Source organism: Zootermopsis nevadensis, unplaced genomic scaffold (genome assembly GCF_977971745.1).
Source record: "Zootermopsis nevadensis isolate Lab colony 2312 unplaced genomic scaffold, Znev_1.0 Znev_ptg000021l, whole genome shotgun sequence".
Classification (NCBI taxonomy): Eukaryota; Metazoa; Arthropoda; class Insecta; order Blattodea; family Termopsidae; genus Zootermopsis; species Zootermopsis nevadensis.
Genome location: NW_028259153.1, coordinates 237,495 through 259,998, shown reverse-complemented (window position 1 = coordinate 259,998; position 22,504 = coordinate 237,495). Strand labels below are relative to the sequence as shown.

At 47.8% G+C, this 22,504-nt stretch overlaps 1 protein-coding gene across 3 annotated transcripts in view; it reads left to right on the top strand.

Annotated features, from left to right (window-relative positions):
- Window positions 1-22,504, top strand: part of LOC110837716 (uncharacterized) — a 104,710-nt gene that overhangs the window by 21,429 nt on the left and 60,777 nt on the right. For all 3 annotated transcript variants that reach the window (XM_087352447.1, XM_087352445.1, XM_087352446.1), the window contains exon 3: window positions 11,634-11,757. In XM_087352447.1, the coding sequence (XP_087208573.1) occupies window positions 11,634-11,757 (124 nt within the window). The remainder of the gene's footprint in view (window positions 1-11,633; window positions 11,758-22,504) is intronic.

Here is a 22,504-nt window from a genome sequence, read left to right as displayed (position 1 = left end):
GGCATTGTAGTCCATCCCGACCTCTTGGTTCGTTGTCTGCGACCTTGGCCCACCGAGAGGTTGTCCTAACCGTCGCATTGCCGTTCCAGTGCTATTTTGGCCCAAGCCCTTCGTAAAGGGACACTTAGCCCTAGTAATAGCAGCAGCAGCAGCCCTGAGAATGTTTCTATTTACACGGGCTCAGTCCCTTTTTACGTTTATTTGTCGGGTAAAATTTGGGAACGCCTGATATTTAAAGTCTACGGGTCGAGGCGCACGTTACTTGTTAAAAAAAACCGAACTTTTCATATGTAGTATGTGTAGTCAAATCGTTCGTCTTTCGTAAATTATTTCTCACAAAGTCAGAAAATAAAAACAATCTCAAAACCAAAAATAAACGCGAAAATAATTAAGCGAATGCTTTAAGGAATTGACGGACACAGTAATGCATATCTTGGCTCTGTTCCTGGAAACTTTGTGACTTTATGATCGTGCAGAAGAAACCCATTCCGAGGTGGCACGTTTTTCGAACGTCATGGATTAAGAGACGTGCTTTTCCTCAGGCACGAAGGTCGGCTGGCTTCCGACTGTTTGCATCCAGCACATCTGAGTAAAACTTCCTGGCCAGCCGACGGACAGGAGGAAGACTCTCGGCCTCGTTGCTCGTGGAGGGCAGACGGCGCGCTGTATTATTTTTTTAAAAATTGTACAGCTCGCGCCAACTCAACTCGACCAGCGAGAACGCGCATGTCCAAGACGTGTGTGCGCAGTCTCGAAGCCTGCGATTTCGAAGTTCGTGGGGCAGCAAGAACTCCTTCTCGTGTGGAACTCGATGGCCAGTCAGGGAAGGTTTTGTTTCAACGCAGTTTAATAATTGATGTGCCGAGTTTAATGAGAATTGTCTGTTGTGTTCTATCTTCCTAGCGTAATCGCAGTGTGCGCAGTCTCGAAGCCTGCGATTTCGCGGTGCCCTGTTCTTCAGTCTGCATCAAGTGACTATGCAGAATGCAGTCTGTGTTTAATCCGTGTCGTCGAAATAAACATTGAAGATCACCGGTCATTAGCGTAGATATAGAGCAACCGTCAACAGAAGTAGTTGATTCTAATTGGAGTTGCCGTGACACTGGGTTGCGAGGGATCCGCTGGACTCGTTGCTGTGGTCTTTGTCCGGATATGGACCGAAGCTGCCATCCTGACCCACCCTACGAAAAACAGTTCCCTTGAGAATCCTGTTAACCACTGCTCACGATAATACGACATATTTGTAAACACGCGACTACCAGCTGGACCTCGTTCACTTCACGTTCTCAGTTTCGGCCGCTCGAACATCCAATACAAATTTCAAATACCTTGTCTGTCGTACTTCAACACATGCGACATTTGTCTTCTCATTCACCGACGTGGCATCGCACGCGCTGTTAAGGATTTGCTAATACTTACGTAACCTTTGACCCACATACTCGGGGCTTCAGTCAACACCCGGCAGACACAACGTTATGAACTCTGTACCGTCGCCACCCACGTGCACGAAGTCACAGGAATCCCGCAACAAGCGCTGTACAGCGCCCACGAGACGGGAGTGGCTCACTCGTAAAACGCTTTCTTACTCAGCTGCTCCTGTAGAGGAACGGGTGTCAGCTGGCTTCCTTGATTATATATTTCTGCGTCCAGGAGCCAAAGAGGTCGTTAGGACTCTTTGCATGCGGGGGGCAAACCGGGAAAACCAGACGACTCCAAGCTCTGGACAAGCAACTTTTCCGTCATTGGAGAAAAACCGACGACGTCCAGTGGCGCTTTTATGCATCGAACTTCGTTATAATTTGTTACTTTTTTTTGTGGTCTGATGTTCTTAACCTTTTTAGTGCAGGCTCCTGCCTCATCTGTATTTTCATATCACTGTGACTGTCTTAGTGTTTTTCTTCAGACACTCCCACGGCAGGTACATTGTAGAAAGTCCGTCTGCAGTGCATTCGAATCCAGCTTCCTTTATCTTGTACCTAGTTGTTCTAGAACCAGGTGGCTGAATGGTGGCCAATGTTTCGAGAACAGTCTCTGCTGTCATCCTCAGGGCTGCTGGGTAACAAATCCGAAGAATCGGATACAGGCCGATATTAGGCTTAGGTCCTCGTCTCAATACCTGTCGTGTCGCTACGGTGTTTCCATCTCAAGTAACTGGGAGCTCCTTTTCCGGGCAGTTCTCTGTTGTTTGTGCGCCAGTCAACGGCCAGAGCACAAGAGAGTGCCACGAGAAAACGACGATAAATACGTAAAGGTGGCAACGAAGAGATTTTCAAAAGATCACGTGATTGCTCAGGGCTCTTATAGATGAAGACAACTTGCTACTGAATACGTCGATATCTTTGTAATAGCAGTTTAAATAAACTAAGTCATTTAGATTAAAATGAGAAGAAGATGTGTTAGATCAGAGATATTACGTAATTGCAATGATAAAACACACAGTCAATGGAATTAGGAGAGAAAGGTGGAAAATATGTACTAATTTATATTGAATGCGATTAATATCTAATGTGGATAGCAGCACAGTTGTTGTAGAATGTGATGAAGGCAGACACATTTTGTCGCAAAAGAATCGAAGTCCATTGCAGACGACATCGGCGTGTAGCAGAAGGGCAGTTGTTAAGCCCACGGTAAACTTTTATAAGGAACAGCGCATTAATGCAATATCTCCTCTTATGTAACATTTGGGGTTTTAGCTCAGATGTAATGAGCATGGCGGGCAAAGGGCTGCCAACTTCTGCTGGATTCGTTCCAGTTTGTTGGCATCAGTGGTCGTAATAGAATAGAGCTTTGAGCTAACTAAGGTTACATATAAAACAGCACTCAGTCAGTCAAGAGAAAAGAATGAGGAGATTGAAGTATGAATGCGACCCAGCAACTTTCTACACTGAAAATATGTGGTCAGCGTCGTTGTGGGATCGGAGTTTGGAGTCATTAAATTTGCCCATGTCTGATAGAGTCGGTGCGTGTTACAGGCCTGATAGAGTCTACAATCGGAGATCAACGTATTAGTTTTTCTTGAGAAGGAAATAACTGGTTTTACTAATACCGAGTTTCATGAAGTTAGTAGCGCACGAACCTTGTACAGAGCCAGATTCAGATTGAAGACGTAACAGATTGATTTTTGGTACATTTAGATTTTGTTAAACCATCTTAACAAGGACTTAATTTAGACTTTAAGTAATGTGAAACATGATCTCCGTTAGGAGAAGAGTTTGAGTTAGACTTAAAGATGTAAGACTTGAGGTTCTCACAGCGGTGAGTATGAAGATATCCGTCTTCTGGGTTGTTGCGCTGTGTAGTCTGGTAGATATTAACCAACGTTTCAGAAGTCATACTGCCTCCGTCATCAGGGCGATGAGTATGAAGATTTCTGTCTTCTGGGTTGTTGCGCTGTGTAGTCTGGTCGATGTTAACCAACGTATCAGAGGTCATACTGCCTCCGTCATCATCGCCCTGATTACGGAGGCAGTATGACCTCTGAAACGTTGGTTAACATCGACCAGACTACACAGCGCAATAACCCAGAAGACGGATATCTTCAGACTTAAAGATGTGTTTGAGGTAGGAACAAGTATCTCCTAGCTTCATCCCTGCCTTTAAGGCACAAATGCGGCCGGCTCAATCCGAAGCCTGTTCTTGTCTGCCATTGAACATTCGGTATGTGCAGTAATGTAGCATTCCTCATCTTCTTGAATTAATTTAAGATCGGCGCATGTTTCTGTAGGTTTTCTGACTATCGACTTACAAACGTTGATAATATTCCGCTGTGATCATTGCTCGTAACTCGGAAGGCTGTGAAGCATTATAAATCCCCGCGAATTGCCCTCACTAGTGTTAAGAGGGCTTACGTATCCGTTTGGAAACTTCTGGATCACAGAAGCCTGCGCCCTCCGGCTGACTGACCTCGCTGCTTTTAAATTCCACTTAAGTGATCTCAAAGTTCAATGTATGATTAATCTGTGCGATATAAGAATAACCGCTGAATGTCCTGTCTGCCTTGTGTTGAGCGTTAGAACGAGATTTATGACCGAACGCGCGGCGGGAGAAGGGTGGGCGTCGCTTACCTTTTGTCGGAAGTGGATTACTCCGGGACTTCCGACTGGAGCCTAGAAAGTAAGATGCCTTTCGGGTGGAACTTGGCGTTGAACTGCGACATGAAATCGGAGGACGGACGTTGCAGTAACAAGGGTCATGAGGGGCATCGCTGCCCCTGACGACGTTTTCCGGATAAACCCGCCGCTTCAGGATGGCACTGCCAGTGTTGCCACGATAGAAGCAGCACACGTGACATTGCACGTCTGTAAACGGAAGTGTCCCGCTTCAAATCTAGCCCCGGACACCATCTGTCTGGCTGGTTTTCCTCAGTTCCTCCAGGCGACAGGTCACGACTGATTCTGCCTTTTTCAGTTCGTCATCTGTTGGTTGTAACATTCTTGTGTCAGTCTGCAGAGAGGAGCGCAAAGAATCATTCGTGGCTGGATTCAAGAAGATCATTTTGTTGAAAGGAGGGATACTGCCAGCTTTACGCGCTGTCATGGGGAAGGCTGAAGGCTGCCAGTCAGTGGTTATGCACCTCGGCATTACAATTTAGACGCGGGGGTGGGGGTATTGAAACACTGTGCTAGGAATAAGCGTGCTCCGTCCTGTGGCAGTCAGGAAAGCGGAAATTGCAAAAATATATCCGGTACTGGCATAAGAACTGGACCCCTAGGAACAATCAGTGTTCCGGATGTAACGTGGGCGCTGTCTCTCTTGAGACACGATGATCGCGTTGGAGGCAAGGCTGCAGCAGACATGTCACCAGCGGAGTGAGAGTTGCTGGTTGCGTCTCATCGCAGTAGCCTAGCGACCGATCATGTCTCCTGGTGGAAATTCAGAATTTTGTTTCGTAGTTTACGTAGCAGAGGTGACATAAGCAACCCGTGTTTTGTGCTCGCAAGTCTTCACTTAAGAGGTGTGACGGCAAAGTTCCCGGAATGCCCGCATGAATATCGCAACGAGTAGCGAACGAGCTGATGCTATGAAAAAGTAGTGCCTTTCAGTGGAATAAAAGTCAAAAAAAGACCACGCTAATTTTTGATTTATTTTTGCAATCACAAATGTATTGTGCGTTTTGTGAGAAAGGTTCCGCGGTGACTTGGAAATATTGACAGGGTTACATGAGGCTGTTGGTCGGAGAAGACCTGAACTTTAGCCGGATGCTTGGATCTTGCATCATGACGCCCCCACTGTCCTGAAGTTTTTGGCCCAAAAAAAGGACCACCCATCACATTCGCCGAATATGGCCCCATGCGACATTCGACTATTCCCTACGCCGAAGTTCGCTTTGAAGGGCCACAGATTTTCAGACATTGGTGACATTCAGGGACATGGACGACCGCCCTGAAGAGCATTCCAGAAGAGGAGTTTGATCAGTGGAGACTACTTTGAATTAAATATGGCTTTTACTGGGGACTTCGTTGTCACACCTCTGTAATAACATATCACGCAGTTTCCTGCGCAGCTCGAACTTGGCGGCCTCCTTAAAACAGCATGAGTGTACACAGTTATCAGTTAACTTCCCCCCCCCCCGCCCCGCAGTGACGCCACGCGATTTGCGTTATCGCCCTACAGAAACGAGTTGAATCACGCACGCCATCCTTTGTACCCCACGGAGGTCCGTTCTGTATTCCGTTTTAAACGTCTCTCTCCACCCACACGGGCTCTGCTCTGTGACTTCGTGGCAACACGCGATTCGTTCTTAAAACGGTCGGAATATTTTTTCTGTCTTCATCCTCTTGGTCGGAGTTTCGTGAGCTATTGATCAAACATCGCGGGGGTTTGCGTGTTGCACTAATCATGGCTGCGTTATTGTTATGGCTCTTTGCTGCGTCATGTACACGGGGGGGGGGGGGGACTTGGTCCCTGAGTACGGGATCTTTCCCCCGTCAACCGGAAGTCAACAGTTGCAATATCATTCTGCAGCGTTCTACCTGAAACAGGGAGGAATCACTTGCAGAGCGTTTAAGTAGAATTACTGAAAAATCTCTTTTCTAAGCCGGAGTTGTCTTGCATTTAATTCACATTTGCATTGAAATGTTGAAACGCATGCACCTTATGTTTCGAATTTCATTTCCAAAATTTGTAACTGTTTCTTTCTGTTGATGGAATATAAAAATGTCTTGTTTTGTTACATTATAATCTTCTGAATATTCTGTTATAAGGTGTGTTCGTTAACTTGGTGCCTGTAATGCGTTCTGTACATGCCCTTTTGATTCAACTCGAGAACCTCATGACGGATTGTGATTAAATTTGGTATGGACGTTATGACGTTGGGATCTGCTATGGAGTCGTGCTGACTGAGGAAGTGCCCCTGTTCCTGCTTCCACCTTCCTTCCTGATGGGAAGACCGTCGGCATTCCAAAAGCCAGGCTCAAGGCTTCTCTCTCACCCCTTTGTCGTTTGCAGCCCGCACAGCCACAATCGGCAACGAGGACAGTTCCCGTGTTCGGAGGGAGGAACCCGTTGAGAGTCTGTCCACGAGATCGGCTATTACCTCAAGCCTTGACTGACTCTGTGGGGGGCCGACACTTCAGAATAAGCGCTTGGCTTAACATTGGCCGCTCGTTGGAATTGTGACCTCGGTCCGTGATGCTGAGATGCATGAAGGTCGTCCCACTTTCTCGAGTTTCGGTCAACGCTTTCTGGACCTGTTTTTTTTTCCGGTCTCGTTCTCCTTTCGCGTCACCAACCTCAGGTTCTGTCCACTTACTGCAACCAGTGTCGTCACTCCTCTGCTGCTTTGGATTGGACACTTCGAGATCAGTGCGTGTGCCCTCAAGCCACGCACTAAAAGATGAATTTTGGCAATTACGGGAAATTCTGTAGCTTTTGTGCGTCGTCACGGGACAGGCCGCTGAGAGAGCGCACGTTAGCGCCACCGAGGAGTCTGCGCGTATTTCTGAACTGGAAGAGCTTGACACCTGGTGGTGGCCTGGCACTCGCCTTGTTTCGTCTGGCTGAGTAAGCGTCCATGTATTCGCCGGTATCCGGTTTTTGCTTCCTGGGGACTTGTCCCCCTCCCATTTGTCTGCAGAGCGGCCCTTGATCTGATAAGGAGCCCACCCCCGCAGTCACTCCTTGAATCCGTTGCCCGACCACTGCCCCGGCGTACGGAGCGTCGCCTTCAGCGTCTTTCGGTTGGCTGTGCAGGCAGAGGCGCTTGCAAGATCGGAAGCGTCGAGCTCGGCTTCTCCGTTGCTTAGGTTTGATCGGTAGGCTTTCTGGGCGACAACGCATACGAGCGTGCGGTTTGGACGTGGTTCGGATCTCCAGCTGATGTACGCCCGTCTTCCGTGATGGGGCGCCGCCAAGATAGAGCATGCGAGGCTGAGAGTCACTAGTAGCTTGCTCTCGATTGTGTGAACTTCGTGGGTAATTTTTGTAACACCAGAAGTATTGTAATTTGACAGCAGTAAAGCCAGACGACCCCGCGAACAGCCTAGCAGAAACACGTGCGTGCAATATGTTTCTGCTAGAAATTCGTGTTTTCCACAGAGGAGTCGCGCATGCGCACATGATGTGGCTCCGGGGTCGGATAAGTCATCATAGTGCAGTGTCTGCAGACTGGCGTTGCGGTCTTTGGCGCGGGGGGCGGGGGGGGGGGGGGTTAGAGGCTGCAAACTATTTTTACCGCCTGCGTCTGTGAGCGGGGAATGAATTGCCGTTCATGAAATCGCACGAAGACGAGCGAACAGTCACCTACCTCCGCTTTATTATGCGACGTTCAAGGTGGAGGCGTCTGTTTGTCACAAGTGAATGTTTTGGGGCTAAAGGCGCCATATTTAGGATATTTATAATTGTCTCCCTTTTTCATTCGGGCTTCTTAATGTGTCTAGAATGAGGATTTGTGCTTACTGTTATATCAAAAAAGCTAAGTGAAAGCTAAAACGGTGGTCTATTTTCGGATTGGGGTTATAATGGGGAATATATATAACACATACTTGGAGAAAATAACTATTACTTTAGAAATATGACACACAAAAAATAATAAAATTGTCTTTCTAAATGGAAACAAAGAAGATGCATATTTTTTAAAACTGTAATACACACGAATAGAAATATTTATTATAAAGTGAAAGGATGAGTGGAAAATTAGGTCTACAGGACGTGCAGATGTTATTTGAATCAAGAAGAATCGGTAATTATTTTTGTAATATTATGTGCTTTAATATGTTGAAAATAATCACATTTCAGACAGATTTTAACGTGAAGTTATCTGTCTGTGTTATTTATTATTATTTAGTGTTCTGTCTGACGACAGGTCCATATGAACAGGATCCTTCCATCCTTTTCTCGGACTGGGACCTGTTCATATACGTTCTTGGCAGATGATCCAGAAGTGGTTTGCCATTGCCTTCTTCTGTGTGTGAATGGAGTAATTGTTGGGATGCCACGGAGGAAAACTCCGTGTTGCCTAGACCACGGAATTGCCCAACACAAGTTATAAATTCGGGCACCGCCGGGAATCGAACCCGAGACCCCAGGATTACAAGGCCAGCTTGTCGAGTAGAATACATCTTCCAGTCATTTGTTTTCGACGTCTGTGCGCGATTGGTGTACGCATCACAGGCTTATGTTAACAGTGACTCTTCGAGGCGGTAAGACGGAGAACATCAAATGCACTTCTCATCAGCTCTGTCTTCGTCGTCTGTACTGTAAATGTAATCTAGACCTTACGCGCTCAACCTGTAGCTCGAGGGCAACAAGTTGTGTTGTTACGGGGACGACTTGCAGATGTGCGGGCACCAGCAGCGGCTCCTTTCTGATACTTTCATCGCTGGTCTTATTGTGCGAAAGACCACACCCAAGTTAAAATCTATGCACCGTGAAACACAACACACGGTGGAGACAATCCTTAGCTTTTAGGTTTTCAAACTTGGGGGGGGGGGCGACCTCTTCAGCTGCAGGTCGGGCAGGCCCTGACGTTTCTAGGCGAATGTTTGTGTGCCTCTTAGATAAAAGAGTTTTTATATTTTGAGTGTTGTTGTGGGAGGAGAACAAAATGGCTTCTCAGTGCAGTGGCAATAAAAATAAATCGATAAAATTTGTTTATAATTTTAATGAAAAATTTGAGAATAAATATTTCTTCATCAATGTTAATAAGAAACGAGAGTGTTTAATATGCAATGCGAGTGTAGCTGTCGGCAAGAGATGGAATGTCGAACGACATTTCTTTTTATTCGAATGGTCTTGAACGATGGCTGTTGAAGAAAACATCGCAAGACGAGAGGTGAAGCTTTTGTGCTTGCCTTCTGGAAATCGATGTTCGCATTCATAAACTTGTGTCAGTCACCACAGATGGCGCCCCAGCCATTGCTAGTGAAAACGTTGGCTTAATTCTGCTTCGAAAAAAATAGTTTCCGCTTTGTCATTCATCGGTGATCGATTTTTGACGTGTGACGAATGCCGTTGAAAAAATTGCAAATTCGTTCGATCGTTAAACGTTTATTAGGCGAAATTGATGCGCGTTATGGAGACTTGATATTACGTACCGAAGTCCGTCGCCCGAGTAGAGGAAAAGTTTTATTCAGGCTCGAAGAGCGTCTTCCAGGACAGAGGCGATTTAACTCCACAGTTCTCAGATTCTCGGTGGTTGTCAGATTTTGCCTTGCTCACTGATCTCACCGCGAAACCAAATGCGTTTGATACTGAGCTCCAAGGCGAAAACAAGACCGTCATTAAAATGACTGGCGCCGTCGATTCTTCCAAAGGAAATCTGATGAAAGGTGCGCTGACCCACTTTCCAAGTGTTCAGAGTCGCGCGTCTGTCTACGTTCTGTGCATTGATAAACTATTAGAGGAATTTGGTAGAAGATTTAAAAGAATTTGAGGACACGAAGTTCACTGTGTCTTTCATTACTAATCCCTTTCTAGACAGGGATGTAAGTGAGGGCGCCGAACTTATTTCTTCTGTGTTCAAGGAACTTGAGACTGTTAATTTGCAAACACTTATCATTGTAGTATTTGAGGTTTTCACGGCGGTGAGCCTGCAGATGGCTGTCTTCTGGGTTGTAGTTTGCGAACGTTTCGGAGGTCCTTGCTGCTTCCATCATCAGGACAGTGATTGCAAGGAACCCTTAAGACAGCCTCAAAGTCTACGTGGTTTGTCCCCAGAATCCACACAGGTTAGGTTTCTCGCAGCCCTGCTTTAGATGCGCAAATGCACAGCCACGTAGTTATGGCTTCCCAGTCCGAATTACACCATTTTGTAACACCTGTAGCAAAACGCAATAAACCGAGCTTTGTTTGAAGTTGCCGGAAATAAATGTCAAACTAAAGAGTACGTCTGTCTCCTATTTTAGGTTTGAAACTGGACCGTCGTTGTGGTGTGTGAGGAAGTGGAGTCCAGTCGTCACCCCCGCGACTTTTCGTCCATTCTTTATGAGAGCCATCGGGAGTTGGCCGATTGGCTGTACGCCCCGACCCTGCCCCTGGTTGCAGACCGACACAGGCCACCAAGGTGCAGGGGGCGGCAGGACGTGCGTTTGTCCACAGACGACGCAGGCCGAGAAACCCTTCCGCGCTGGCTGTAACTTTTTTTAGTATTTGCCCCAGCGCAGACGAAGTTGTGGGTGGCTTTTGCTAACTTACGTAACGATTACACGTGCTCTGTGTCCGGTTTGCACGGTTATAATTGTTACTGTGGGGGGCAGAACACGGCGTTTGCGCAGTGGTTGAAGGAACAGCGAACCTCAGATAATTGCGCAAACGGACTGGCACCGCGTAGTGTGAATATTGCGCAAAATGGCTAATTGGGCTTACATGTTTTTTTGTTGCTTTGAACTCATTTAACGCCACAATTCAGCGTTACAAAATGATGTTTGCGGATTGCGCATTGTCTGAAGCGCGGTTTATGTTGCGCGCAAACAGAAAACAAACTTCCAGTGTAAGAAATGTGACTATTCGCTTTTCGGCCTGTAATTCGGTTATTTGTAATGGCCTGATAATGAAATTAAGACGGCAGGATGGCTGTTCTACTGTGATCGGAGGTGAGCCTTTAAAACGTCTTGGGTTTTTGTAAATGTTTCCACGAAACGTGTTGTCCCCGTGCAGGGAGCAGTTGTAACACCTGCGAGGGTCGATTGTGATGTCCCCATTATGAATGTTACGGTGCCCCCCCCCCCCCCTCTGAAACTGTTACTGACGGAATGCTGTATCTTTTCAAAACCACAAAGCAAATCCAGTTTAAATTTCTGAACACTAATAGAGTGATCATTTTGAACATACGGTAATGTACTAGGGTCTTGCGTACAATGCAGCGACTGAAATTAATAAATTAAACAGAAAATTATTTTGTTGTTTTAAAACACGTTCGATCCTGCAACACCAACACCAATCTGAAAGCCCGGAGTTTCTTTTCCGTAGGTGACATCAGGAACACGTTCCTTCCGAGACATATATTGGCCGCTAAAATGAATAATGCATGTGTTAAGACGGATACGTTACAATTGACCGCGGTCTCCCCTATATGTGCTAACTCCTCTTGGTTCGAAAATAACTTCTGTTACCTAGCGATGATATCTTATTCTTTGTTGAGCCGAACAGCGCTGAAGCCTCTTGTAATGCCGGCCTCTGTGTTGTGTGTGTTGCAGCCCCAGTAACACGGCGCTCAGCTCCTTGGACCACCTGAAGGTGTATCTGCAGACACAAGGGACGTGCAAGTGTGGACTCGAGTGTCCGCTGAAGTGCGATGCAGTTTTCAACTTCGACCCCAAGGTAAGGCCAGCGCCACAGTCACGAGCTCGAATCCCGACAGGTGTTTGCATTTTCAGCATTCGTTCGAAGGTGCCGATGTCTGAATTTTGAATAAAATATGACCAACAGACATCGATGTTTCGCTTTGTGAGCGCACATCCTGCTGCCATGTGATTGGGTGGGGAAACACGTGCTATCACATATGCTGTCAGTCCGTCCTGCATCCAGAAAATTTTGTAGTTCTTTCAGAGGTTGTCATCATCGAGCTCGTCTGCGTTTATCTCAGTTTCTGCAACAAGAGGCAGATGCGTTCTTCTGCAGTCGCACTGAGACCGTGGGTTCGAATCCCACTCAACCCATGGATGTTTTTCTGTTGTCCTGTGTACAGGTTGAGGCCTTGCGACGGGCCGATCCCTCATCCAAGGGGTCCTACCAAAATGTGTATAGACCCGCAGTGCAAACGCAGCTCTCTCCAGGAAGGACACGCCGTCCGTGCCGTAACTATTATCAGAGCGTCGTTATCTAATCTCCCGTTCTGCCTGCAAGTTTGTAGTGACCCCAGGCAGAACACGGCTTCGCACCTGCGCAGTCCGTCAACGAGTCGCTTGGAACTTCTGAACGCGCATGCGCGCTCGTTATGATCGTCACCTGCTTATTACGTGGCAGTTATTCCGTCTTGCCTCCGGCGTGCTTTGTGTGAAGTTTAAATTAACGTGTTCACAGCGCGAGTTTATTCATATTACAATAAAATGCTAATTGCGGACACCCATTTTAAGTCGTAAGATTAATTTGAAAATGGCACAAGTGTTACTGCAGTTTCAGTTTTAATTTACCGGGCCCAGTTACGCCCTGCCCTCAACAGGACGGTCTCACCTGCACCGTCGTGTGCCTTCGGTTCATCGTGAGTCGAACTTTTGTGTTGAGGAGCGATGCGCAGAAAATTTTGGACAGGAAGTCTATTTTCGAGTCCACAGGAGCAGGAGAGGGAAACTCAAGTTTGATCGCACGGGGGGATTTGTTGTCGTGGGGGGGGGGGGGACTTTTATTTTTGAAGTTAATTGGGTCTAACGTCTCAACAGTTGAGAACTAATTGAGTTCCTCTTCATCGGGCTTTGTGGTCTGTACGTAATGTGCGTTGGCCCATGCGTTAGTCTGTGAGACTCGTTGGTAGACGGTCATAGGATCGAATCCCGCTCTACTTATAGTTTCGATATTTTACTTGTTAGGTTTTTTATTATTAGTGGTAGTATACTAGCAGCAGGATAGCGTACTAATTATTACTTTTCATTTGGAAATAAGCAGCTTAAGCTTGGCGTACGTAACCTCAGAGGTCCCCACCGTCGCCATGGTCCAAGTTCTGGTCTTAGCGTAGAAGACGCTGTTTAATACGTACGTAATTATTGAGATATTTTTCCTCCGTCGTCATAGAAACTCGCTCACTCGTGGGTTAGGTTTGCGTTATTTTAGAACGTCTATTTTTTATGACGTGTTGTGTCCGTCCTACCTCAGAAGTTCGTGCTGTTGTATTCCGTCATATGCTCTCGGTTCTTCCTTCAAAAAATAAAGTGGCCAGAACCGCTGTAAGACTCCGGAGGATATTTTGTGTCGCGAATTCCGAAAGAGTGAAGCGCGTGGTATAACCAGTCCGATAATGCGAACTGCTTTTGTTATCGACGTCAGAGGCGTGCAATCGCGTAGGACGCAAGTGATAAGCACTGAAAAATCTGTGTGTGTGTCTCGACGTAATGACGCCATCTGCCGATCAGTGGCGTACCGCTGTTCACTGATGTTCCAGCAGATTGCAGCTCGTTCCGTCATTGCACGCGCATCAGAATTGTAGGCCAGGAACCCCCGCATCCTCTCAGCTGTTCCAGATGTCACTGAAAGCGATCAGTTTCTTTAAATAGCGTGCGACGCACTTGGCCTAAACCGCGTAGGATGAAGTTCCGTGGCGCCTGGCGCTGGGCGTGGATGGAGGAATGCGAGAAGCGGCCAACGTTTTAGTCGAGAAAAGGAATTTGAACGGCTATGAAGGACGCGGATCCAAGATATCGATCGATTTTGGCTGACCGAGGCACAGCGATGATGCGTCGAAGGTGACAAATGACTGTGGGGGGGGGTATTTTTTTCCTCGAGGACTGTCAGATTCTGGAGGAAGCCCGTACTCGTGGGGGTTACCCCCCCCCCCATAAAAAACCCGTTCTGTCACAGATGCCAGGATGTCACTTTGAAACATGGCTCAGAGCGCACGTAGCTGCTTCCTGGTGCATCACACACAAACACACGCTCTGCAAAACGTCTGCACTGAATTAATTTGAGCGCACGTGGAAGCATGGATAATCCTTGGGTTTCCTTATTGTCGCTAGTAACTTTATTTCTGTGTAGGATTTGAGGTTTTTTGGTGGCGGTGAGTCAGAGGATGGCTTGTCTTCTGGGTTGTAGCGCCGTGCAGTCTGGTAGAGTTTTACCGACGTTTCGGAGGTGCAGCAACCGAGAAGACAGCCATCAACTTCCTTTCCACCCCGCTCCTTCCCAGCTGCTGCAAACCCTGCGATGATATTACGACGCCGCTGCTGGTGAGGCGTGCCCTTTCAACTTAAAATGAGCCCCAGACCTTGGGTCGTTCGTTTAAGATGTGATTGTGTTCCGTCTGTTTTTAAATAACTGCTTCTCGTTTCTCGTTACCTTTTCGACAGATTGCACTGTCAGGGTTCAAAAACTGCTGCCTGACAAATGGATTCGTAGTGCACTCATGCACTGAGCGGTTCTTGGACTCCCATTCGGCGCTGTCTGCTGCACGCACCAATTACAGCCAGATGCTTATCTTTGACGTCTCTGTGTGAAATTTAATGTTTCCTGTTTTTTAGTTTGGTGAATTAATTCTCTCTCTCTCGGGATAAACATCGTTCTCTTGTGGGAGCTGCGACTTTGTAAGGATCGCAGTCGTAAGCAGAAACCCCATTAAACTGATGTGTAAAAATGTCTCGCAGTGCAAAATATTTTCCGTGTATGAAGTCGATGTAATTTTTTTCAAGTAAGAACTAACCGTCTTGGCTGAACCGTGTTTTTTCTCCACGTTCAAATCTCGTAAAGGAAATTCTGTTTTGTTAACTTTATGACTTCATATTAGTAGTACTTTCTCATTAAAGAGTGGCCAGAACTACCTGTTTGACACTTTTTCCTGTGACTGTTCAACACAGTGCCGGTCTTAGACGCCTCTTCTTGGGGGTTTCAGTAATGAGACATTCGGTAGGACTCCTTGGACGAGGGATCGGCTCGTCCTGTACCCAGGACAGCATGGCTTGTGTGGGATTCGAACCCACGGCCCACGCCTCAGACCGCGCGGTGACTGATGACCGTCTACCTGTTTTACACTCCGTGACTTTATTCCATTTTCGACACATTCCGAGACAATTTTACCTGGAAGTCAGCAAGAAAATTCTTAGACGCGGTAGCAGCAGCAGGAGTACCAGATTCGGGGCCGTTGCCCTAGTCCATATTACAAGGGCACCAGATAATGCATCTACCTCACCCGAAGGTCACTGCAGACGAAGGTGTAATGGGGTTTTAATTACTGGGCCAGCGAGGTCACCTACTCCAACCCCATGAACACAGCAACTGCTCTCTCTCTCTCTCTGTTATCCTCCTTTACCCGTAGGTGTCGAGGCTTTATTTATTCGTTTTGATCTATTTGGGCGGTGGTAGGACTCCTTGGATGAGTGGTCAGCCCGACGCAAGGCCTCTACCTGTAGAAACACAGAAAGACGCGGACAAACATCCATGCCTTGAGTGGGACTCGAACCCACGGTCCCAGCGGCCGGCTCTCTCTGGAATTGACAAGGGGCGCGTTGAGATCTGCACGGAATGAAAAATGACGCGATGAAGGTTGGATTTCGCCAGATTGCTCGTACTTGGTTACGAGAGCGAGCAAAGGAAAAGTTCGCCATTTACTCGGTTGTCTGTGGGCCGCCTGACTGCAACCCCCACGTCACTGCTTGTTCCACTCCGGGAGTGACCACGGCCACTCGTATCCAGTCTGTTTACGCCGTGGACGCTGAAGATTCCAGAGTCCCCTTCGAGACGTTGCACGTCGCATACTCGCCACGTGAGGGCCCCGCACCGCGGACGATCCTTCTCAGCATCGGCAGTCTTTGCGAATTTCTGTCTTTTTAAAGACTTCGTGCTAATTCAGTCCACGTGTCACCCCGGACACGTGTACCAGGGTTTTGCTTCGGCGTTTGAGGGCGTGGTGCCAGGTGTCCCGATACTCTTTCACGCACCGGGTGACCCGGAGTGTTGCTTGAGCCCCCGACCCGGCTTGTCCGGATCGCGTTCGACAGCGCTCCCGACTGCCGTTATGAGGAACTTGGACTGGCCGGTAAATTTTATAATATTCACAGTTAGAATTGATTGCACGCAAGTAGCCTCGAACACGAGTCTTCGGAGTGGAATAAACGCGCCAGTCGTTTCTTCTGATGCTTTGCAGTTCCTTCTTTGTCGAGGGTGACAAACGATTACCCGCCGCTCTTGGCGCACGCAGAGATTTGAACGCGCAGAATTAACACGCGCCTGCAGGAATGGAAGGTGGCTTTTGACTTACGCGCCGACGTTCTCACTCGTCTACGTTCAGCACATCAGATTACTGCCTGATTCATATTCTTTTCATTGTGTTGGGTTCTTTGCATAATTCGTCCCGGACGTACGCACTTATAATTAAGGGACGTGGAGAAAATCCTCACAAAAGCAAATTGGGCATGACTGGCGTTATAAAGCCAGGTTTGCTCACTCCAGTCCGCTTTTGGATTTCGAATATTTTGGGCGGCCGTACACCCGTCATCCTTGACTGCCCACCCTTTCGTCTCTTTCTGTCTTCTTGTGGCCAATGAAGGCGCCTGCGTGTTGGGTGCATCTATTGGGTATCGTCTCCTGCCCTCACGTATAGAATGAAACTAAATTCGCGCAAGAATTCTAAATAGCGTTAAAAAATAAGTCGGAAATATTATACAACATACGCGCTGTGGCGTTAGGTTTCATCATATATCACGTACGTCGGCGTCAGGGGCGCATCTTAGTTCCAGCGGGTGTTCGAGGCGGCCGCTGTCCATTTCACGGCAGACGGTAGTAGACTGCACGACCTTCTCTCGAAATAGCCCTTACATGTTGGCATCGACCATTGTCACAGCTGCTTCAAGGCTTGCAGCGAGATCTTCGATGCTTCTGGAAGGGACTGCGCCAACGTCCTCCTGCAGCTGTTGCCATTGCAGCTAGGTCCGGCGACCGAGGAGGCCGTCCAGTATGCCCTCAACGCCCACTCCACAGACAGAGGCAAATCTTCAAGCAGCCCAGAAATTGACGAAGTCGTTCAGCCTATCAGATAGCCGACGATAAGAGCCAGACGCGCCAGATTGCTGCGCGTAAGAGCTCATCCGCAAAATTGCATCCGTAGACGACGATCGGCTCCGCGGGCAGTGGCTTGGATGCAGTTCGTCGTCGTGAAGTACGTCGAGGGCTCTCGGTTCGGATGGCCCCGATCCTCGTGCGATGTTCCGTCCTGTCTCACGGAGACGCTGCTCCTGTCGTCGAAACACGTCGGCGTCTCGACGACGTGGAGCAGTGCCACCCGATCGAGCGTTTCAGGCACCGAGGGTTGTGAGCGCGTCGCAGGACTCGTTCGTCCTCTGTGTGTTGTTCCATGGTCATTGGGCGGCGACCGAGCCCCGCTGTGTCTTGAGTACACCCAGCGACGCCGTGTACAAATGACACTTACCCGAATTTCGAAAACTAAGCGTCTCAGGAAACATGTCGCAGAACACTTTCGACTTGATTTATGACAGGGAAATCGTCTATGTCCAGAGGCGGAATTTGAATCCAGTGATTAAAAAGTGTTGTATTCTTATCGCATTTGATCTCGAAAGTATTTGTTCGAGACAGAAATTTGATTCCGGGTTTTGATCAGCGTTAAGGACAATCCACCGGAACTAATTATTATTATTATTATTTGTTTTTAGTGTTCTTCTAGAACTTGGATTTGAATTACCCCGTGCGTCGTCTCATAGCGCACGTAACTTTGCGACGGCGAACTTCGGGTTCTGTAATCCATCTACTTAGTTATGTAATTTTATAAGAATCTTTGTTTCTCTCTGTATGAGATTTCATTTCCGTAACAGGCGTTCGTTGGGCTTTGGCGAGCGGATTCTCACAGCCACAGGCGAACGTGCCTTCGTCACCCAGATTGACGCAGTAATTGTATAAAAAGATCGCGGGTTGAGATACCCTCAGACAGAACGTGTACAAGGTGCGAGGGAGATCCCAAAGCATCCGCAAATAAAATTAAAAAAGTGAATGAGTGGAAGCGATTATGCGGCTGATTCCAGCAGCGATCAAATTGTAGTTCAGCAATCCCCCTCCCCTCCCCTCCCCTCCTGCGTTGTTCTTGTACGCCTCCTGGTTTGCATGTGCGACGGTTAATTAAATTAAAATAAAAGTAAAGCTGTCCCGCTGTACGCTCATTCTTAAGCTCCGCGTCACGCCTCGGGCGCTCTTTACCCCCGGGAAAGGGACGCAGAGGCTCCTCTGCCCCCGTCGGGGATCGAACTCCAGTCTTCCAGTCCGTAGTCAGTCCCAACACTGACCGAGTGCTAGGTGGCATTTTGTTTGGCCTCGTTAATGCGCAGATTCGAGAGAGAGAGTCGGGTCTCACCTTCGGTTTCTGTGCGTCGCAGTTCAGCTGAAAGCCGGGTTAGTCCGAGTTAGTTACAAGGTCGCGTGTTTGGCAGAGACTCGCGTTTTTATTTTTGCTGCTGAGGGACTGGCACCGTCTCCTACGCAGTGGGTGACCGAGTCTTCTGCCCCCGGAGGCAAATTTCCTCCTTTCGTGCACCCCGGAGGTTCGTCACCCTGTTCATATAATCTTACCACTGAGTTCAGTCCAATCGACGTGTACCCACAGTCTCATTGAGGTCTTCGGTAAAAGTTTACGGATTAACCTCGTGGTAAGAAACTGTAAACACTTTAGGCTTCTGCTTACAAGCTTAACGCAAAGGAAAGATTTTCATTGGATCCAAGGTCGTCTCCTCTGCGGTCAAATGATGACGGTGGTGGTGATTATGATACGCCACGTTAAATGTAGAAAGTCTCTCGTTACGTACATCGGTTCCATTTGACAAAGATGATTGGACCGCAAGTGTCCTCAGTCAAAGCAGTCCGTCCCTTGAACCTATCCTGAGACGTATTCTCTCTCACACGTTTCTTTAGAATTCAGTTGATATCCTACCATGTCTTTGTGTTCCTCTCCATTCGTGCTACGTGTCCCGAATACATTTGAATTTTGCGCTCTGAGTCGCCCTGATTCTGCGTTTGACCTTGGGGCAAGATTCCATTTCTCGTCTGCGTGTCAACACAAATAATTGCAGTTTCATGGATGTTTGCGTTGTCCGTGCTGATGAGTGATGTTACCGGAGCTCCAGTCGACGTGACTTTGCTGTAACATTTTCATTTGTCAGTGGCATTTTATTGTTTTAACGAATTGAAAATCTCTCGGGTATTTCAAACAATTCTTCGCCGCGGCGCTGCGAATTCGTTTCCTCTGCGTCGTGCCGCCATCATCCTGCCTGAATCGAAGAATGTTCCTAATCTTCCTCCTCGACTCGGACCTCGTCAGGTTAAAAATGTAGAAAGTAAGTAAAGCTGTTCCACTGTACGCCATGTGGGCGCTTGGGGGGGAGAGGAAACATAGCTCCTACTCATTCCTCAGCTCGGCACCAGATGGGGTGCCGCACTTTACCCCTGAGAAAGGATGGGTGGGCCCCAGAGCCGGTCTGGACGCAGAAGCCAGAGGAAACGTCCTCTGCCTCTGTGGCGGATGGAACCCCGGTCGTCCAGTCCGTGGTCAGTCTACCTCGGCTTTTACAACTAAATGGTTCATTTTTTTACATTCTTCTTTATATTACTGAGGTGTTGAGTGCCTTTGAAAAACTTTTACGCGTCTCATGGCGTATTTTCCACCGGCACAGAACGCCTAAGGCTGATGGTCACGTCATCACGCGGGAAAGTGAACGCCAGCGCCACAGCGGGCTTGAGAGTGACGACAGTTTGGACAAGCAACGTGGCAACCTGGCAACACTGTACTCTTCACTCAGAGCCGCAGGAGAGGGGGATATTGAAGTTCTTCCGTGCCCTTGAAGCGTGCAATTTGGTGACTGCGGGCGCAAATCTTTCGTCACTTGTTCGGCTCCTTTTTGGCACGAGAATGACAAAATTCGAACATTGATCTTCAGCGGCGCCCAAAACGTGGATCGAAAGTGCGGAAACATGAACAGTTGTTCCTGATGGACGGTGCATTTGCTGTTTGCCAATAACTTCTGGAGCCGCGTCTGCTGTTTTATTACGCGGTGGTAAACATGCTGAATGCATTGCCCTCGCTCAATGAATCTGTTAATAAAGTTTTGCTGTCCCGCCCAGAGGCGTTGGGTGTCCGCCTTTGCGTACACGTTCGTCGTAAATTAAGATTCATTCCGAAAGTTTGTCGTTCCTTACGCAAATCACTAGATCATTCGTGCGTTGAAAGAGAGTGGACGGCTTTGTCTCACCTTATCAGCCCTTGTACTTAACCTCTTTAATACTTTCATCTCGTGAGATCTGTCATGCCTTAATCTTCATTCATGATCTGCTTTTCGTAATGGCGCGCCTTATCGAGCCGAAGAATGTCTTTCGAGAGATTATTTGGACGCCAGCTCAGCCTTTGAAATTCACCACAACTTCTGACGTCAGGTCACTGCAGCTTTGCTCTGGTCATTTTGATGTTAAGCTTTTGACTTCCTCCCATCAGTAGGCTTCGTCGAGGTCTTCGACAGACATCAGATCTTGGCATTCGTGGGCTTGTGTCCGCTAACGGCTCCGAGCAGGGATGTTCGTCTGTGGCATTCTTCTTACCTGGGAAGAACGCTAGTCTTGGCGTCTGTGTCCCGTCTGAGTGAGAAGGAACGTCCTCTGCTTCTCTTTTGTAGCCAGCTGCTGATTCCGCCATCAGGTTCAGGTGCGATGAAGTCTTATCTGTCATCAGTGAAATGTCTTCGCCTCAGCAGTAAGCGATGACAGGGTCGAAACTTTTTGCCCGCTCGTGCTGACTCACGTTGTCAACTTGCGTTCTGTTTGGTGTGTAATGGTTGACCTTGTCGAAACTCTGGCACCAGATAAAGCGTGTCTTACACGACTCTACACCTTCCTCTGGACTGTTTTAATTGTACGGACAGTTATAGCGCGTGTGATTCCCCACGTCTCATCGCCTCTTGTGTACTCTGACGTCTTGCAAGTTCTCGATGGATATTTCTTTTAGAATCAGTACTAAACGTCTGAGAACTGGCATTAACGTAATCTTGCTGCCTCTGTGGCTGCGAGGAGACTGAATTAACGCCCAAGAACTTCTTTGGAAACCGAAACTCCGCTCACTGCCGTTGACTGAGAATGCCTCTGACACCAAAGAGCACAGAGAGATCGCGTTAAGTCTGGGCAGGTTCTAGGGTCTAGTTTCTAGTTCGTCGTCAAATGCAAAGCAGGGTCGCACTGACAGTCCTCAGTCTGCAAATGGGCGATGCCTTGTGCGTTCTCTGCAGCGCAGAGCGGGTCCTCAGCTCCCCCAAGTGACGTGCACCACTGCCCCGTCACGTGGCAGTCAAATAAATGTATGTAATGCCTAAAGTCAGTAGGCAACAGGCATTTTATAAAATGCCTCAGATTCTTTAGGCAAATCATATAACAAAGAAGTTTTCTTATTTTATCTTTTGTATGTGCAAGAACTTAATATAAAACATTTTTTTAGTTCTCAAAACTTCCGTTGTGTTCAGATTCAGTAATTTACTGTTTTTGCGACTATCTCGCACAACCTCCATCTTGACAGCTTGCCCAATCGACTTTGATTAATTTTAATTTACACAACCGAACAGTATTAACATTACGATTATTTCATACTGACATTAGGCATTCTGTACATTGCCAGTTAGTAAGAAGGAAAGCCGGTAATTTCGCCGAAGTGGGAGATTCTGTTCCACTAGGTCTGCAGACCGCGCTTACAAACTTTCTTAAATATGTGTTTCTGCATTTGATGATGGGCGAATTGGTGTTTTCGATTCAGCGTTTCATGTAATTGTCACCAGGCGATGCCCTGGAAGGCATAACCTAACCTAACCTTCCGCTGTGTGGCCTGTGCGGGCTAGTCTCAGTGCCCTTGCTGAAGAGCTGGAATATTCCGTGCGCCCTTGAAGTTCTGCAATTCTCGTGAGTCATCGTGTGTTTGACGCTCCCCGCCTGTGCCTCATTTCCTTGAGGAAACTGCGAGTCATTCGGAGGGCAGCCCCGGGCGCCACTGCGAGTGTTCGCGAGTCCGCGGGGCGGAGCTTCTTCGCCCGGCCACATCTGAGCACTGACCTAGAGTTTCGACTCAGAGTTAGCCGATGTGGGGAGTCCTCGTGTTTGCTGTGGGAATCTGCACGTCTCTCTTTACGAGCCAATTTCATCAGCCAGCCAAGTCTCGATTCCTGTCCCCTCAGAAGAAGAGGTCAGCTTGATGTTGCATGTTGTGAGTCGCTGCCTTCTTGGGCCCCCGGTACTTTGACGTATTTTCTCGTTTTAGTTTGTTGGTCTTTGGCCAGAATGTTAGCTTTGTCCTATCCACGTTGTGTAATTTTTGGAGAATGATTTCTTTCGATATCTCCCGCAAATATGCGCTGTGACTTACACTTCTGCTGTGTCCGGAGATGTGGACCAGTTCTGT